This window comes from Anticarsia gemmatalis, chromosome 20, assembly GCF_050436995.1.
Source record: "Anticarsia gemmatalis isolate Benzon Research Colony breed Stoneville strain chromosome 20, ilAntGemm2 primary, whole genome shotgun sequence".
Lineage (NCBI taxonomy): Eukaryota > Metazoa > Arthropoda > Insecta > Lepidoptera > Erebidae > Anticarsia > Anticarsia gemmatalis.
Genome location: NC_134764.1, coordinates 523,575 through 543,124, shown reverse-complemented (window position 1 = coordinate 543,124; position 19,550 = coordinate 523,575). Strand labels below are relative to the sequence as shown.

Genomic DNA, 19,550 nt, shown 5'->3' with positions numbered 1-19,550 from the left:
TGTTTGGTTTTTACTTTATTTTATTATCCCCATTACTGCCTAATGTTGGGCAGTCTCCTCCAGAAATAAGGAAGCAACTTGGCCCTGAGTCCATCACGCTGGCTCAATGCGGGTAGAAGACTTAGGGTAAATTTGAGAACTGTTTTAAAGATCTCTCAGGTATCCAAGTGTCATTAATTTGATGTTCTTCACAGTTAAAAAAAATTTTATGCTTAACTTCGATAAGCCTCTTTTGTGTTGCATAGGTTTTAGACTTCAAACTGCTTGTTGTGAAGTTGCTTACACCATTGGGGTATGCTTTTCATTCGTCGTAAATGAGTTGACTTTTATTAAAAAGATCGTTCAGTTATTACCGATATTTAATGCCTTACGATAACGTTGACTAATAACGTAACAGGTAACATTCACTAATATTTTTTTACGATGTTACCTATATTTTTGCACAGTTTTTATATATCGTTTTTGTCTGTCTGCCTGTCTAAATTTTTCTTCCCGATGCACGATGACTTGGAACTTTAAAGTTCAGGTTATAAATGTCAGTGCAATGATAATCAATAATATTTTGATCGTAATAAGAAATAGAACAAAAAGTGAGATTTTCCAGTCATCCTAGATTTAGTTTTAGGTACTAATACTATATTATGCCGCTCAATACACCGTAATTTTATCCTATGCTTGATACATAGATTGATAGTTAAAACATTACGTTCAACATTGTTTGTTCAGCAGCCTGCAACCACGACTAGTGCAACCTGAACCCAAAACGTTAGGCATTCTAAGGTTCGCATTAAAAAAAAAACTTAGGAGCATTTAAAACTTATGATACCTAATATTAGATAACCGACATGCCAAACGAAATTAACAATATTTATCATTCAAATTTCCCTAGTTTAATTGACTTCCATATATCTTGTCATACAAGACCACCGGTACGATACAACGTATCTTCTTCTTCTTGTCATATGATTATTGGTCAACCTAGTGTCAAAGTTGTTCAAGCCGCCCGAAGGCCTTTGACGTGTCTTAACGATTGTTATCTTAATTGACAACAATCGGAACCGACTTTTTGCCCTCCGAAGCACAGAGACGCCCAGTTCAAATACCGCACTATCCGTCACCCATCTGTAGAATGACTGAGCCAATTGTTGCTTAACCCACAGTTCGTTAACCAAACGGTGAGCGCAACTGGCAACAACTTATCAACATTTTTGTTATAGTGTCTTATTGCATTGAGTTACAAAAATGTCTACTCACTCATCTTAAAGTAAGGTTTCAACCGGTTTCATATTTTTCTGCAAGTAATTCTTTTGACATATAAAATACTGTAGTTTTTCTCGAGAAATCTTGTCGATTCATTCTGAATTGCGGGTAATTTTAGCTAAATGGTAGCTTATTGCGTTACGTTACCCACAATAGGTACATAGGATACTATTAACAAATTTGCAACTGCATCGATGATGTTGCGTTTTCATTTTTCAGTTTCTTTGGACAAATCTAATAATTTGGCTTTAAAATTATCTTTACGTATGTAACGTTACATCCTCGTTCAGAAAATAATTGTGTTCATCACACAAATGTGATAGACTTTTGAACTAGGTTTATTTTAATTCCTGATGGCCTGTAACACAGAAGATTTGCGCTTTCTAAACTATCATAGTTATGACAGGGAAACGAAATTTCGATGATTCGTATCGTGTTTTTTGAAAATCAGATACTATAAGCTTAGAGGATTTAATCTAAGATAATTTTATTCGAACGAAGCTTTGAAATGAGTGAAAGCGCGGTAAGAAACAACCGAACATGTAAAGTTAACTTTTAAGTTTGTCGTTCGTTTCGTTTTAATCGAATTGAAGAAAACGTTTAAAATATGTTTCTAGGGTCCCTAAGCTTAGGGCTAACTTATTTGAAATTAATGTAATTGTAAGGTGCGTTAGTCAGTGACAAAAGTCAGAGATTATTACTTGTTAGCCTCTCAAGTTAACCCATAAGACAAACGACATGTTAATCACCACAATGCACCTCACACGGGTATAATGATAATAATGTACAATCATTAATATTAATTTTACAATTGACTGAGAGTTCAACAGTAATTATTGTACAACTCAATTCTAGTTTATTGTGATTTGTGTTTGTGCCTCGTAGAGCACGTAGAACCGCCGGTCCTGCGCCTGACCTCTCTCTGGTCGTGTCAGTTATCCGTCCCATCGGGCTGTGAGAATGATGGAATAGAGAGTGTATCTGTGTATTGTGCACACACTTGGACACTATAAACATAATGTACACAACTATAACAAGCCCTGCATCGGTAGCCAGTTTCAAGGAAACTGCCCGCCGTAGCCGGATATCGGCTAGGATTATAGGATCGTAGAATATAGCAGGCAGTGGCGTAACTACAGGGTGGCAAGTCGGCAAAATGCAACGGGCCCCCAGCCGGAAAGGGCCCCCGATCAGAGGAAAATCCCGGCTCAATTTTTTTTATTTATCATACATTTAAGCTTTTCTATACTGCGGGGTGGGGGGCATCTGATGAATTTGCCACGAGCCTCGAGCGGTATAGTTACGCCACTGATAGCAGGCAAGATACTATATTTGTAGGTGTGTATTTAGTGTAAATAAAATATGTAATGACATTATTTACCGTGTCACAGCAACATTAATATATCAAATAACGCTTAACGTGCAGTTTTTGTAAAACTATTGAATATTTCAAGGACTTTTCAATACAGTTGAGCTATTAAATTACGATTATCTGTGGTAAAAAAGATTTTTGACATGTAGCGGTAAAAGTGTGAATTCATTAACATTACGATAGTTATTCAAAACATAAACGATTCTGAAATCTATTCAATCATCGTTTGATGTGTGGGTGACACTATCATTCCGGGACAACTGGCAACCCTAACTGTACCTGATAATATAATCTACTAGCTGACCCGCGCAACTTCGCTTGCGTCACATAAGAGAATCATAATTTTCCCCGTTTTTGTAACATTTTTCACTGGTGCTCTGCTCCTATTGGTCGTAGCGTGATGATATATAGCCTATAGCCTTCCTCGATAAATGGACTATCTAATACTGAAAGAATTTTTCAAATCGGACCAGTAGTTCCTGAGATTAGCGCGTTCAAACAAACAAACAAACAAACAAACAATCAAACAAACAAACTCTTCAGCTTTATAATATTAGTATAGATTATTACTTTCAATACTATATTTACAGTACCACACCGTATCCATTTAATTACTGCATACATTCGACGAATGTGCACTAATAAAACGAATATCATTCGTATTCCAATCTCTCAATCTTTATCTAACCTATGTGAATACCGTAGACACATTTTAATAATACTAATACGTGAATTGAACCGCGACATACATATAAATGACTTTAGGCATCACTTACTACACGAGTCAGTGAGAATCGCGCGAGGCTTGGTCGCAGGACGCGCGCTGTGTTGTGTTTCATGGAGATATATACAGTTTATGTGTGTACATAATTAATATTATTTAATGTAAGTATATTATAATTTAAAGACTGTTTAGGTTAAATATTAAAATCAATTATTTAAAGTTATATTTTATTGTAAAATCAATTAAATTAGGTATTTGAAAACCCATTTATCACTCGCACGAATCGCATTCTTTGAAAAACATTATTTAAACAATAACCATATGCCTTTTTAAGTTATCTCTAAAAAACTACCTACGTGAATACTGTAAACACATTTTAATAATACTATTTCGTGATTCGAACCGCGACATACATATAAATGACTTTAGGCATCACTTACTACACGAGTCAGTGAGAATCGCGCGAGGCTTGGTCGCAGGACGCGCGCTGTGTTGTGTTTCATGGAGATAAATATAGTTTATGTGTGTACATAATTAATATTATTTAACGTAAGTATATTTTAATTGTGAGGTTATTTAGGTTAATTATTAAATTATTTGTTTGTTGAGTTATATTTAGTTGTTATATCGCTGTAAAGACAATTTAAATTATTTATAAATCGTGTTTTTTTTATTTGTAGGTCATTTAAATATAAAAGTATATTAAATTTAGTTATTACTTTATAGCTTAAACTTCATTTTTCAATATTATTAAAATTTTCTTAGTGTTTTTTGGTATTAAATAGGAACTTAAGTACATAATGTAGACTTCAGTATAACGATTGATTTTAGTTTACAAACATGTGAAAGTTTACAAATTTGTTTAATTTCTTGATAATATAAATAAACCTAAATTTAAGATTATTATTAAATACGAATTAGCCGTAAATAATTAAAGTTATTAATACTGTTGTGATTGATATTAATTAATTACTCAAATTATTTATTAATCAATGTTATCTCATACGGTGGCGGTAATAATATGTGAGTAGGGATAATTTGAAGTCATAATTTACCTAAAATATTTTCCTGAAATACATATAATTAAAACTCATTATAACCAAATAATACACGTGTAAATAACTTTATTTTTAACTAGCTGACCCGCGCAACTTCGCTTGCGTCTCCTAAGAGAATGGGTCAAAATTTTCCCCGTTTTTGTAACATTTTTCGTTGCTACTCCGCTCCTAATGACCGTAGCGTGATGTTATATAGCCTATAGCCTTCCTCGATAAATGGGCTATCTAACACTGAAAGAATTTTTCAAATCGGACCAGTAGTTCCTGAGATTAGCGCGTTCAAACAAACAAACAAACAAACTCTTCAGCTTTATTATATTAGTATAGATAAAATAAACGTAAGTAATTTACTTTTTATTTTAGTAAAATTAAAAGTTAATTTAAATATTATACATAATTTTATTGTGGATTAAAATAAGTATCTAAAATAATAAATAACTACTATCAAGAAATATTCTAATATGAATTAGAACATAACAAAACGAACAACCAGCTTGGACAAAGTGCTCTATTTTGTTCAAGCATCAAGTCTTTCAGCAGTCTTATAGGTACCTAAATACACTACTGCCAAGACCATATAGGTACTCAAAAACTTCATAAAAACTACAGTGATAAACACATAACCCTTATTTTTACACAGTCGGTTAAAAGAACTAATTCATACCGGTAGTAGTACTTAATTATATCGTAAAACTAAATTAGTCTTTATTATATATTATATATAATATGTATATGTGTTTTACAACCAAGTTAGAAGGTCGACTAGTTTACGAGAGATACATTTTAAATACATACACCAACTTGCTTTAAATACAATATTTTTTATGTACATTTAAATATATAATATACATATGATGTCTATTACACTCGAAAGTTCAGGCAAAGATGTATGAAATACACCCTAGTTTCACTATTAACAATGTTAGTCCCAATTAATAGAGGAGCCTATTATCATGTTACCAAACTTCGGACTACTATTATTGAGAATAATCTAAATAATATAAATTATAAAAAGACCCGTAATACTTTCCCACACTAGGAATAAAACCCGAGATCTCATTATCAGCAGTAAGGATACACTCACAAGAATCACAAACTCATTTTTAATATCAAAATGTTAATTCTAGCTATAAAAATATCTTATTCTCACATTTATTTTTGGGAATAGACTCCTAGATATTTATAAACGTTAAAAATATGAGTTTATGGTGTCTCTTCATTTTATTTTCATATATAAGGTCACACCTTGATACTACCTGAACTACTCGACAAGGAAATTGCCTTAGAAAGAGCCTTAGAGAATAAAATAAATTTATCAAACGCGCGCTCTTTTCTGCACTTGTTTACTGCTAATTACAACAGCAATAAATTAGACATTATAACAATCATGATTTTTAAAAGATGAGCAGCCTGAAATTATTTTTCTGAAAGCTTTGAAAATTTTGGTCAATAATAAAACTTAATAGTTTTGTTGTTCAACAAAAAAATACTTTAGCATACCTTTAAAAACTAAAGAATAAATAAAAAAAATGTTTTTATTTTTATGAGAGTACGTAATAATTAATAATAATAGATAATTATTTAACAAAAGAAGGAACTAATTAACGGGTTAGATGAAGCGATATAATTTAGTACGTTTTTTAATACACGTATTATATATGAAGGCCAAATAATTATTACGCATGATATTAGAAATAATATATTAAAACATATAGTAAAACAAGATAAAAAAAAAGTATTTGCCGTCGAATATATGTAGGTATAAACGTTTACCTTCGGTTTGCCTAACCCACGAGATCGTTTGCCGACCTGTGAGCGCAACTGACTATATTATATGATCGCCTCCTCCTGTTAAGCTATCTACTAATGCTTATCCAAGTCCTATAATGGTGGTTAAACCAGTAATTAATTAATATTGCAGACGACCACTGGAACAAAAGTAAGTTGTAAGGAACTTCAAGGCCATCTAGTTTAAACACGTATTATGCAACAGAACTGAACTAGAATAATAAATACTATAAGTACCTATATTTATATAAGTGTAACTAAATTATTATACATTATGTTGTACATGTATTACGACGGTTAATTAGAAAGTGGGTGAGCAGTATGTGAGTGATGCAGTTGTTAAGGTCAACACTGCACCTAGGGTCATGAGTTCGATTCCTACCAGGAAATTAATTTCTATAAATAGTTGTCCTTTTCTTGAATAATATCAAAAATCACCGAGTTGCGAGTTTAATCGTGTTGCGGAAATATTAAGCAAAAATAATAAAAGGACAAATTAATTGGCGTGAATATGTACTTATGATTAATTATAACGTAAGGCTTTGCGTGTTATGTGGAACATTAATATTTTTATACTTGAAATTAAACAGTCTTATCGATTTTATAAACCTCGGCTTAAAACGATTTGTCAGAAACAACGCATTTTTATATTATAATGTGTAGAAAATCATTAACCCATTAAAAGGCACTCATTTGGTTCAGACGAACTTTAATAAAAACCGATGTAAATTCTTATGCCCTAAATTAAAAAATAAATGTTTTAAGTATATCTGCATTCAATCGTTAAGTTACTAAAAATAACAACGACACAGTTTGTTACTATATTCCCTTGCAAATGCATTAAAAATAAATTAAATATATCTTGAAAAGGTTGACGATCCCCGCATTGTCATTAGTTTGTGCTCGGGTATGTCCTTTTATCTCAAAAACTCACATTTTATCTTTATTCGCGTTATTTATATAGGTTAAACTGAATTAATTATAATTGCATTAAAATTATTCAGTGTCTTATTTTGTCAAAGTCAAGAACGAATTTTAAAGTAAAACCATTTTAAAAATAGGTACGAAAGGATATAGAAATATTTAATATTAAGTTATAGAAATATTTAATTATAATGTTTTCATACATTCCGTATGATATTGAGGCAAAAAAAGTTTGTGAGGATCGCCAAATGGCGTTTTTGGTCTCTGCCTACCCCTATGGGAAAAAGGCGTGATATTATCTACGTATCTATGTAGAGTAGATGTATGAAAGTGAATGAAGCAAGTAATTTGTAAGGATCGTACCAAGTGGCTGTTTTTGGTATCTAACTACCCTTATGAGAGAAAGGTCTGATATTATGTATGTATGTTTTTAATACTTTACATTATATCATGCCTGATATACAAAAAGGTGTAGGCATAGGTGTAAAACACTACGTTTCGCCATTAACAATGTTAGTCCCATGTAATAGGAGGCGAGCTTATTGCCACTGATTACTGTGATGAAATATAATTATTAAATGTCGCCTTCGTGCGATCATATTGGGCATCTCTGACATTTTGTATAATTAGGTAAAATGTCTGGTGTAAGACAACTCGATGGCCTCATGCCACAAGGGAATTGAGAATAATTATGAAAAAATGTTCAATGAAAGATAAAAATATACTTGGTAATTTGCGAGTGTATTTATAGTCCTTTAAAAACCCTTAAAGTGCGTTTAAACTTGAAGTTAAAAAGAGCCTTCTTCTGGAAACAGGCGATAATTAAAATTCTTATATGTATATTTATGTTTTGATTTATACACAAACGGTCAACTGATTTCAAATAATTAACTTATTAATTAGGTAGTATATATTTCAGATTAACAAAAAATAGATGTTTTAAAGAATACAATATTATGAACATGGATGTAAAAGTAGTGAAAATAGCATCAAACGAACAATTTAATTTATTCCTTCTTAACTAATAAATAATGAAAGATGAACCGCGTGCCCACTATCTTCTAAACTGTAGATATATAAAAAGATTTTCTGAATATTTCAGCATAATGGCAGTGTCCCAGATAGCCTTAGAAGATGAGTACAAGAAGAAGACAGGGATCACTCCCGACGACATCAAGAAACTACGCGGCTGGCTCAATACACAACCACATCTGCCTAAAGACCATATTACAGGTGAGAGAAGCTTCAATACTAAACCTTAGTAATGGCCATAGGTTCCATTAGAACTAAGTAACATTGAGGTAGCGAAGTGATTGCGATGTGTGTGCCCAATAAACAAGTGTGGTGTGATGGACTCAGCTAACTAGTTAAGACTGGATTGAAAGCGTTTTGTGCTTTCCGAAATACGGCTCTCCAAATGTAAGGCTCGCTACACACATATTTGGCTCGGCACGTTCGGTTCAGTAATATTTATAAAACAACAAAACCGATTCGACTTATTAGTTCCATTTGTGCCGATCGATCGGGTTCATCTACACATATTCGGTTTTACGGCTTGGCCTATCTGAACATAATACAAAGAAATTTAGAACTCAAAACCAATTATAAAATTTTGCAAAGAGATTCTTGAAGATTGAGTTACAAAATAAACTAACTCTTAGCAGTTGCTTAGGGATTGATTTTTGAAAAGGGTAGCAAGAGACATATCTTTATCGTCGTGCGTGTCATAAATACATAAAATTACAGTATGTATACACAAGTAATTATAACAAAAACACACGCGCAAATTGACTTAATTAACAATCAGTAATAAAAACTGTTGAAGTCACGTAACATTTGCACCTTTGTATGAAGATGAAGTGAAGTATAAACAAAGCATTATCTAGTCATTAGCATTAACTTGATCAAACGCAAAAAACACTGTTATTAATTATAGCTATTGTAAGCCCTGATTACTTGCTATGTAACCTGCTGATTTAACTTTTAAATGAGTACGGAAGTCATTTTCTTATCGCACAAATCAATCACTCAGGTTAAGCTACGCTTGCTGAGGTTGTTCAGTGGATGGGTGACCATATTGTACATACCGAGTTTCTCCGTGTTTTGAAAGGCACGTTTAATTGTGGGTTCCGGCTGTAATTTTCTAAGTTCTTTGACCCGCAGGCTTAAACAGCTGACGGTGGTCTCAGGTCTGAATTATTTACTATTAAAAAGTAATTTTACAAAAAAAGTTTTACAATTTTTACGCGAAAGCCTCCTTCTTTAATTACTCTAACTATAATAAAGTCTCTCTAAACCCGTGGCGTAGTTTTAAAGATCTAAGCATAATATATTATGTAAGGACAGGCCTCGGAATGCGATATTGTTTTAAACTATAGTGATAATCTAGATAAATTGCGCATACCAAGGCTCTATACAAAGTTGCCAGATTATATTGCTAGAACCTTATTCTGAACATAATAAACCTTAAAACAAAAGTTTATATTACTTAATTTCTCTTTTTCCTTACTCTCTTAACCCAGTGGGACGGATAACCGACACGACCAGTGAGAGGTCAGGCGCAGGACCGACGGCTTTACGGCACGGAGGTTTACGACCTCAACTTCCTAACTCCGGGCAATTTCTAAGAAATTCTTAACAGAAAATCTCAGAAAATACTTTTTGGCCCGATTCAGAATTTGAACCCGAGACCTCTTGTGCGGCAGTAACACATACTACCGATCGCCTTTAAAATAAAGTAAAAGCGCCTATAAAGTGTATTTAGTGTATGTAGCTCAATGATTCATAATAAATTGTAGTCATTATGATGATATTATTCAATATTATAATAAGTATGGAAATTACATTGCATGTATGAGCATGTCACGTATTATGTAATTATATTTACCACGACTCTTAAATAAATCATTCACTGTATAAATAATAAGCAAATTTGTAAATTAATAAGCAATGCTATGCTATCTATAAGAGTTTATCTTACTTGTAACATGAAACATAAAATTACATTCAAAAGGATAGGCAGAAACCGATAAAAATAACGCCACTTGAACTTACAAACTTCCCTTCTTTTCACGTACGTAAGTATCTGTGATTATAACACTGCTAGCCTGACTTTAATAAATTTTACACGAACGCACAAACGCGAGCATAAGTTAGCTTATACTGTCTTATCAATGAATTTGTAAAAAAAAATGGCACAAGGATTCTACAAAAATGTACCTATGTATAAATAATACTTTTTAACCGAGAATATTTTACACGCGGATGAAGTCGCGGGCAGAAGTTATAAAAAAATTCCTACGGTTTGAGCTGATGACATAATCTTCAACTATTCATGAGCCTATTCGCATAAACCCGTTTAGTCATTTATTTAAATAACTGGTTTTCTGTAATCTTCCTCTTTTCTTAAAGTTTTTTAGCGTTATAGTTATTTTGCGTAATATATTTTGACTGCTTTTTTAGCGCAGTGCGCAGTCACTACGCCAATATCATTGTGTCGGGAGGTCGTGGGTTCGATTCCCACACGGAACAAGCATTAGTGCGATCCACAGATAATTGTTTCGTGTCTGTTTGTGCTGTACGTTGTTTGTATGTTTGTTAAAGTCCCCGCTAAGAACAATTCTTAGTGCGGGATATTAATTTGTCGTTTACAAATCAACCATCCTATAAGCTGTCACTTATGTACAAAATAGTCTATAAGTATATAAGCCAGCCACTAAAACATGCATCCCACGTGCATTTTCTACACAATGAGTTAGTAAATAGGTTGGATAAGTTATCAGTATGCTAGCCGCTGTTTAAATTGTCTTTGTTCCGTCTAAATAAGGTAACAAATCAGCTTTGTGTTAGTATCAACTGACGGTTTTATATGGACAAATGTTACGTAAACTATTGTTGGGTTTCCCCAAAGAATTAAATAGAATGAGTTGTATGATTGCCGTCGCATTTTGAGTCTATAGAAAATGGTGAATGATTCTGTAAACGATAGAGTAGAGTGTGTTATTTGATTACATTTCTAATAATGTTCTCTGTGATAGCAAGTTTTATCAAAAAATACTGCTAGAGTTTTCTAAAGTTACTGGTGTATGCTCAATGCAAGCCTTCTCTCTATTTTAAAATTCTTGTAACTGCGAAATGAGAGGCTGAAGATTATTTTTCGAAGCATAGATCTCTATGTCTGATGCTTCCCAACATTTTGATGAACATTTTTAACTCAATCTGTTTGGGTTTACAAAGGCAGTGGAATACGTAAATACGCAATACAATCAACAATTCTTCTTTTCCTTGTCAGATTTGGACCTGATCCTCACATACCACTGCTGCGACAGAAGCGCGGAGGTTTCGAAGCAAGTGTTAGACCTGCACTACACGCTCAAGACGTTGTTCACCAGCTTCTTTAAAGACCGTGTCGTTGACAACAAGACTGAAGATAATTTGCATAAAGTGTAAGTAATTATTTTATTTAGAACTTCCTTGCAAAGTCCATACTTTGTAAAACTTACGAGACTATTAAAAATGGTGTTTGCCTGACTGTGTTACGCTTTCATTAATACCACTTTATCGATTCTGATTAGAATTAATATGGAGATAATTGCAAATAACTACTGTACGTCCGAAACAAACTGCTCCAATGATGCTTAGAGCACTGAAGCTGTCGGCAATGTTTCGAGTTCGAGTCCCGGACCAGTGCTTTTTCTATTTTCAGTTCGATTTTTTGTAATTTTCAGATTACTGCAGCCTCTACCAACTCGGTCGCGAGAAGGGGATGGTGTCTTCTACTGCCGCCTGCTGGACTATGAACCTAGGAACTTTGACTTCGCTAGATCACTACGGTAAGTGCCTTTAGGATCCATGTAACAGCAATTGCCAAATTCAATTAAAAAAGCTATAGGTTTGATTCCCATTTCCTGCGCTGGGCGAAGTGTGAGAGATTTTTTCATATTACTATTGAAATAATACGCTAAGTCACGAAGGATATAGTATGGCAAATCAAGTTATAAAAAGAGTTTATGGGTGAACTAAAATGCTTCAGTTTTCATCGATTTGTAAAGAAATATGCTCTGTTACTTCATTGCATAAAGGTACACCTACAAAGAAAAATACTACTTAATTATATACTACGGTATGATTAAAGTAATCATTTTTATCAGATTTTATGTTTATTATGGCGTTAATTACGTGTTGTTTATTCACAATCTCGGAAAACAAACCACGTTACAAAGTTTAGGTTCAAAAGGTTACCTGTAACAATTTAGATTATTTCCTGATAACCGTGCAAAGGTAACAAAAAGTTACTTTGCTATTACTGTTATAGATACGCGTGTAATCCTTTGCAAATTAAGAGACTACATGTCTTGAAGAAGTACATAAAATGCGAATTCTTATATCATTTGAGTCATGAAGAAAAAATATAAGCCTTTACGAACCTACTTCCAGATTAGGGTCTTCTCCCGGAACGAGAAAGAGAGAGAGTCCATAACGCTGCGGATTTGAATCTATACTAATATTATAAAGCTAAAGAGTTTGTTTGTTTGAACGCGCTAATCTCAGGAACTACTGGTCCTTTTTGAAAAAATATTTCAGTGTTAGATAGCCCATTTATCGAGAAAGGCTACAGGCTATATATCATCACGCTATGACCAATAGGAGCAGAATACCAATAAAAAAATGTTACAAAAACGGGGAAAATTTTGACCCATTCTCTCTTATGTGACGCAAGCGAAGTTGCGCGAGTCAGCTAGTTAAATAATAAGCAAACGGGGCAAATAAAATAAAAACGTAAAAAAAGAAACGTAAATTTTACCCTCATACCACCTGTTCAGGATCTACTTACAAAACGAGAGTCGACTTGTGCCTAGTATCCACCATGCTGGCCAAATACGGACTAGAGAGTTATATGTATAACTAGCCGACCCGCGCAACTTCGCTTGCGTCACGCAAGAGAGAATGGGTCAAAATTTTCCCCGTTTTTGTAACATTTTTCGTTGCTACTTCGCTCCTATTGGTCGTAGCGTGATGAAATATAGCCTATAGCCTTCCTCGATAAATGGACTATCTAACACTGAAAGAATTTTTCAAATCGGACCAGTAGTTACTGAGATTAGCGCGTTCAAACAAACAAACAAACAAACAAACAATCAAACAAACAAACAATCAAACAAACAAACAATCAAACAAACAAACAAACTCTTCAGCTTTATAATATTAGTATAGATATAATTTTATTTATTTTTTTAATTTGCTTGTTTCTATGTTCCACTGCTGAGCAAAGGCCTCTCCCCTGAGTTTCCAGTCCCTTCGGTAGATTGTTGCGTCTGGCCATCCATCCAGGAACGCATCCAGGTCATCCCGCCATCTCCGTTTAGGCCTTCCTCTTCGCCGCCGACCATCTTGTGGCATCCGCTTCGTGGCAATGTTAGCCCATAATAATAATTTTACTGATATTTTATCTTCAGGTCAGTGATGATGATCCTAGACTTATGGCAGTACGAGGAGGGCACGTGGCCAGGGTTCGTGCTGATCTTCGATCTGGACGGCCTCAAGCTGGGACATCTCACGAGGCTGGATGTTCAGACTATTCAGCAGTTCTTATATTTCTTGCAGGTAAGAAGAATATTGTATGTCCATTTGATATTTGATCTTCTTTAAAAAAGAGAGAACTTACAAAAATTACTATGTTGAGTTCTAAATTGCCTTTTATTCCGTGCGATAATATGACGACATGACTGATCAACAGGTCCTAGGTTGAAAACGTAAAAAAATCTCTAGTGCCTGTTGGAAAAGAAACTAAGAAGGTCTTGGAAATACAGCTTTCCTTGAGCTTGAGGATACATACAATGATCCCTTATTTAAGAATGAAATGCATACAAAAGACCCGAATTCCTAAGACACTATCTTAACACACATAAAAACCCAAAAACAAACCACTAACACGAAATATACAACCAGCATATCTTAAAGCCACCTTTCCATTTGCCCCCAGGAAGCCATGTTAGTAAAAATAAAAGGTCTTCACTTTCTCAACGCGCCATCCTTCATGGACCGTCTCCTGATGATGATCAAGCCCTTCATGAAGAAGGAACTGCTGGACGTGCTGAAGATCCATCAGATCGGGAGTAAGACCCTGGACCCTTATCTGCCGATGGAGGCCTTGCCAAAAGGAGCTGGTGGGGAGTTCAAGACCATTGAAGAGTGTAGAGGTATGTTAAAATGTTTTATCATAACTTTTGAACTCTCGCGTTGCATGTTTAATGTATAATAGGATACGGGAATTAACGCAAACACGCATTTTACCTTAAAATGCCTACCTTTAACTAAAAGGCATTTATTTTTAGGTAGTTAAAAACATAAATCATACATTTTTATGTTTTTAACAACCCATTCTTACTTACATTTATTTTCAATACGAAAGTCTGTCTGTATATTAGTTATGCTTCTGAGGCTAAAACATTGCATTTTTTTATGAAATTGAGTAGAAAGATAAATGAAGACCTTTACACGTAAAAGATGGTCACCCATCCACAGAACAACCTCGGCAAGCGTAGCTTAACCTTAGAAATCGTTCCGCGCGGCTGTTGTTAAAAGCCACGGGCTCTTCAAACCTAAAAAAAAGTCTACAGTATTATTTATTTATTTTATTTATTTATTTATTTATTTATTTCTTACAGCTTACAACTACCATTAAAGGTGTACCACCCAATGCGGTAGTTATGCCACAGATACATAATTATTTATAATACTTAGTCTAGTAATTTACAATAATATTATTAATTATAAAACTAACCTTAACATTAAACGTTATAGCATATTATAAACATAGAAACCCTTGTGAATTCACTCAGAGTACAGCAAAACACATCCAGTTTATCTGCTATCAGATTGAGAGTGCGGAGCGCGCGCGGCAGTGGCGCCTCCTGTAACAGTTTGGTCCTCCCTCGCGGAACTGCTAACATAGGCGGTTTCCTTCGTTTCCAAATATACCTATCCGGAACACTAAAGTGCACATGTTCAAGCATATCTGCATTGTGCTCTTTTCCTCTAATAATTTTAAATAAATACCAGACTAAAGCAAAATCCCTCCTAACTCGCAACTGGTTATACCCTACCATACCTAGTATGAACAAAGTTGGATACATAAGGGGATAAAATGGGTACACTCCATAAAGCCGCAAATATATATACCTAATAAATTTATTTTGCACCCGCTCCAACATGAGATTATATTTAATTTCATGTGGAGCCCAGATTACTGCGTTAAATTCTAATTGACTCCTAACTAGTGCATTATATAATGCTATGATAGCTCCAATGTTTGTAAAATTCTGAACTGTACGTAAAACAAAACCTAAATTTCTGAATGCTTTTTGACATATACTGGCTATGTGATCCCTAAACTTTAAATCAGATGTGAGGCAGATTCCTAAATCTTTAACCTCCGATGTTCTAGACACAGGAATCTTGTCGATCTCATAGGTGTAGTGGATGGGAGAGTGTGAACGAGTAAAACTAATAGTCACACATTTTGAGATGTTAAATTCTAAACGGTTTTCTTTACTCCAATCCACTACTCTGTCTATGTCCCTCTGTAATCTTACGCAGTCGTCTCTATTCCTGATATCAAGTGATAATTTTAGATCATCAGCGAAAAGTAGGCATCTCGCATCTTTAACGACTTCTGGTAAGTCGTTTATCATCAATATAAATTGCAACGGACCCAAATTGCTGCCCTGACTCACCCCAGACCACGTAAAATATGGGTCAGATCTAAAGCCCATGTATTCCACATACTGTCTCCTATCTCTCATATAGCTGCCAAAAAACTGGAGTAAATGTGACGTGAAACCGACTCCAGCTAGTTTTTTAAGCAAGATGTCATTATCCACTAAATCAAAAGCTTTTTTGTAATCAAAATAAGCGGAGTCAATTTGTGCGCCACTATCTACTGTTGGCACTATATGAGCCATGTGGCTAAGAAGATTACTGGTCGTACTTTTCGCTGGACGAAATCCATGCTGAGCGTCAGACAATTGTGTACTTACCTGTTGTAATATAACTTTATGTATCGCCGATTCCAAAACCTTGGCAGGGGTTGACAGCACAGCGACCGGTCTATAACCCTCTACACTGGCTTTTGAACCCCCTTTGGGTACTGGAACAACTCTAGAGGTTTTCCACCTTTCAGGAAACACAGCTGTTTTAAGACACAAGTTATAAATGTGCAATAATGGCGCAGCAAGCACTTCCCGACAATCTCTAAATACATACGGTGGTATACCATCTGGTCCAGCTGACGTTTTTGGTTTAAGATGTTGGAGTGCTCGCAATACGTCATCAGTATCTAACTGTTCTAAATGAACACGCGCTGCCCCATTATTCCCACCCGCTGCTGCTATTGCTGCCTCTACGTTTAGCTCGGCTTGTTGTGTACTGTACACCGAATGGAAATAATCTGCAAATTCCTTCGCACACCTATCAAGAGCGAGTAATTCGCCGTCTTTTAAAATTTTTTGCGAACCCCTATTCGTTTTTCTAGAATTAATAAAATTCCAAAAAGATTTCGGTTCTCTCTGCATTTGTTCCTGTATTCGATCCTCATATTGTTTCCGGGCCGATACAATCATTGCTTTAACCCTAGACCTACACTGTGCGAATGCGTCATAATCTATTTTCATTTTACTAGATTTGTATTTCTTATGTAAAAGTGCTTTGAGTCGTATGTCGCGAATTATTTCCAAAGTGTACCACTCAGGGTAAACGTACCCAGAGTTTACACTACTTCGCTTTTTTCTTGGAACACAGTAATCTATTACAGAATTAATACACTCATAAAAATAATCTACACTGTTATTTAAATCTAATTCTAAAATTGGAGTCCAGTCTATGTCTGCTATCTTTGAGTAAAGTAATTGAAAATTAGCTTTAAAAAAGTTCCAACCTTCCGCTCGGTGCCCACCTGCGTCTAGCGCGTCGTCGATGGTCGCGGGAGGCACGGCGTGCGCGGGGGGCGCGGGAGCGAGCGCGACGCGCGCCTGCCGCACCGCCACCACGAGCGGCGGGTGATACGCGTCCACCGGTACAAGCGGCGCCCGCGCCGCGCGCACACACACACTCTCACTCTCCGCAAAATTACTTAGCACTACATCCAATTGTCTGTTATTGCAGTTACCTATACTGTTACTCTGAGTGAATCCACAGTATGCTCGAAAATATTCAAAATAATTAGTTACATTCGAACCACTAGAAAACAAATTTAAATCACCTATCACTACTATATTGCTATATTTATCACAAAACTGTTCAATTATCCTAAACAATAATAAATAATCATTCTCACTACTATTTGGCGGAATATACACGACGCATAACAAAAATAAATATCTATTTCTCTTATAAACGGTAGCACTGACTAGTTCGAACACCTGATCGTCGATGTTTACGTCACACGGTGACACCCGGTGCAACTGCAATCGCGGTGTGGCCACGAGAAACGCTCCTCCCTGTTTCCGCCCGTCCGCTCGGTCGCAACGTAATATGGTGTATCCCGGTGGAACTATTTCTGCATCGTATATTGATTTGTGGCATCCTGTTTCGGTTATTGCGAACAAATCAGCACTTGCAATTGATATGGCCACATAAAACTCCTCTAGTTTTGTACGAAGTCCTCTTACGTTTTGATAATAAATTTCAGTGCACTTAATTTCGGTTGGGTAATTTACTTGGCAGTCTACGAAACCACACCCACTCGCAGAACTCGATATTTAACGGCCAGTTTTCTGACTGACTCAATTGCTCATATTTACTTTCTGGAACTCCTATTATAAATGACGCGTAATCTCTTTCTGTTCTATGTTTTATTCTTTCTACGGTTATATTGCACTCCTCCTTGTATAAACTTCTGACATATTTTTCTAAATCTTCCTCTGTGGTTTCTTTCTGCAGTCTCCATACATGTAGATATTTCTTTCTTTCAGTTCCCCTTATCTCCATCTTGTCTGTGCAGCCCCCTTTTTTGACTTCACTATTTTGATATTTACTTTTTCTTCTCTTTACTATTGACCAGTTTCCTTCTTTATCGTTCTTTTCCAACTCAATTTCATTAACCTGTACATTCTTTTGGGTATCTTGTTGGGAAGCTCTTTCTTGAGTTTTTTGCTCGCTCGTTATAATTTGAACAGATTTCGTGGCCTCACTATTTTTTGAATTAACCGTCGTTTTGTTTACAAGTGTTGGCTTCTGTTTAACTTTGCTTGCAAATGTAAAAGATGAGTTCTGGATTTGTTGCCCTGTTTCCATATGTTCCTTTTCTGCATCACGAACACGAATACCTTCTTCCAATTGCTCGTTCTTCTCTATTAGTTGTTTAATTGTCTTTTCTAATAACTCCATCTTATTATTAGCCTTCTCTTGTTGCACACTCATTGTCTTCCGTAATTCTCGTAATTCCGTTTCCGTATTAGCCAACCTGTCTTTCAGCAGCCCATACTCCTTCGTTTGCTCATCTAGACGAATTCGCATTTCAACTCGAAACTCCTGTATTTCCTCCAGTAATAACTTATTGTCATTGTCCACCAAACACAATTCACTTGTATTTCTCCGACTCCCACGCATCGTGTTAATGCCACTTATTGGTGTTAAAGTTTTATCCATAGTTTAAACTTTCTCTCAAACACAGTCTTACTATGAATATTATTTAATTTAATAAAATTATAATTCCGCGACGCGCACGACACGTCCGTGCGATCGCCCGGCCGGCGCAACTAATATAATTATACAACTAATATTATTATATTTATTTTCCAGATGCAATGCTAGCGAGAATGCGGGCAAACAAAGATTTCTTCGTGGAAGAGAACAAGAAGCGCGTGGTGGAGTCCCTGAGACCTGGCAAACCGAAGACCATCTCTGATATATTCGGCTCCGTCGAGGGATCCTTCAAGAAGCTAGACATTGATTAACATATAATTATTGTAGTTATTATGATTCACCAGCGGATGGCTAGACTATCCTATAGATAGTCATCATAAGGACCGGTTTTAACAATTTCTGATTGATTTCAAGTGGAAAACGGATATTTTTTATTAATCTATTAGCTGTCACTACTGCCAATAAGGTTATAAAACCGACCCCAAAATCTATGAAAGGACATTTTGTTTTTTTTTGGTCCGATTTGTTCTATAAATGAAGTAATTTAATGAAAGTCAAATCACTCGTTTGTATAAACAGTTTTCTGTGAATATTATAAATACTACACAGTTTTCCGTGAATATTTAATTAATAAGTACAGGGTTATTCCACTTAGTTTACTGCCGGTTCCAATAACGTACCTTTAGATAGCTATCTTTATCTGAAGATAGGTTATTGAAACTGGTCATTAGTGACACTATTCAGTATATTTTAAAATTAGTATTATGCTGTTTTATAATGA

At 35.1% G+C, this 19,550-nt stretch overlaps 1 protein-coding gene across 2 annotated transcripts; it reads left to right on the top strand.

Moving 5' to 3' along the window:
• The first annotated feature begins 3,417 nt into the window (after window positions 1–3,417).
• On the top strand, window positions 3,418–19,538 carry LOC142981902 (alpha-tocopherol transfer protein-like). Of its 2 annotated transcripts, none has more exons than XM_076128043.1 (7): window positions 3,418–3,517; window positions 8,229–8,359; window positions 11,418–11,571; window positions 11,854–11,958; window positions 13,582–13,729; window positions 14,109–14,325; window positions 18,926–19,538. In XM_076128043.1, exons 2-7 carry the CDS (start codon window positions 8,233–8,235, stop codon window positions 19,078–19,080), a joined length of 906 nt encoding a protein of 301 aa, XP_075984158.1. In that variant the 5' UTR covers window positions 3,418–3,517; window positions 8,229–8,232; the 3' UTR covers window positions 19,081–19,538. The 2 variants fall into 2 exon arrangements, with proteins under 2 accessions (XP_075984158.1, XP_075984157.1); XM_076128042.1 differs by lacking the exon at window positions 3,418–3,517 and adding an exon at window positions 3,782–3,905.
• The last annotated feature ends 12 nt before the right edge of the window (window positions 19,539–19,550 follow it).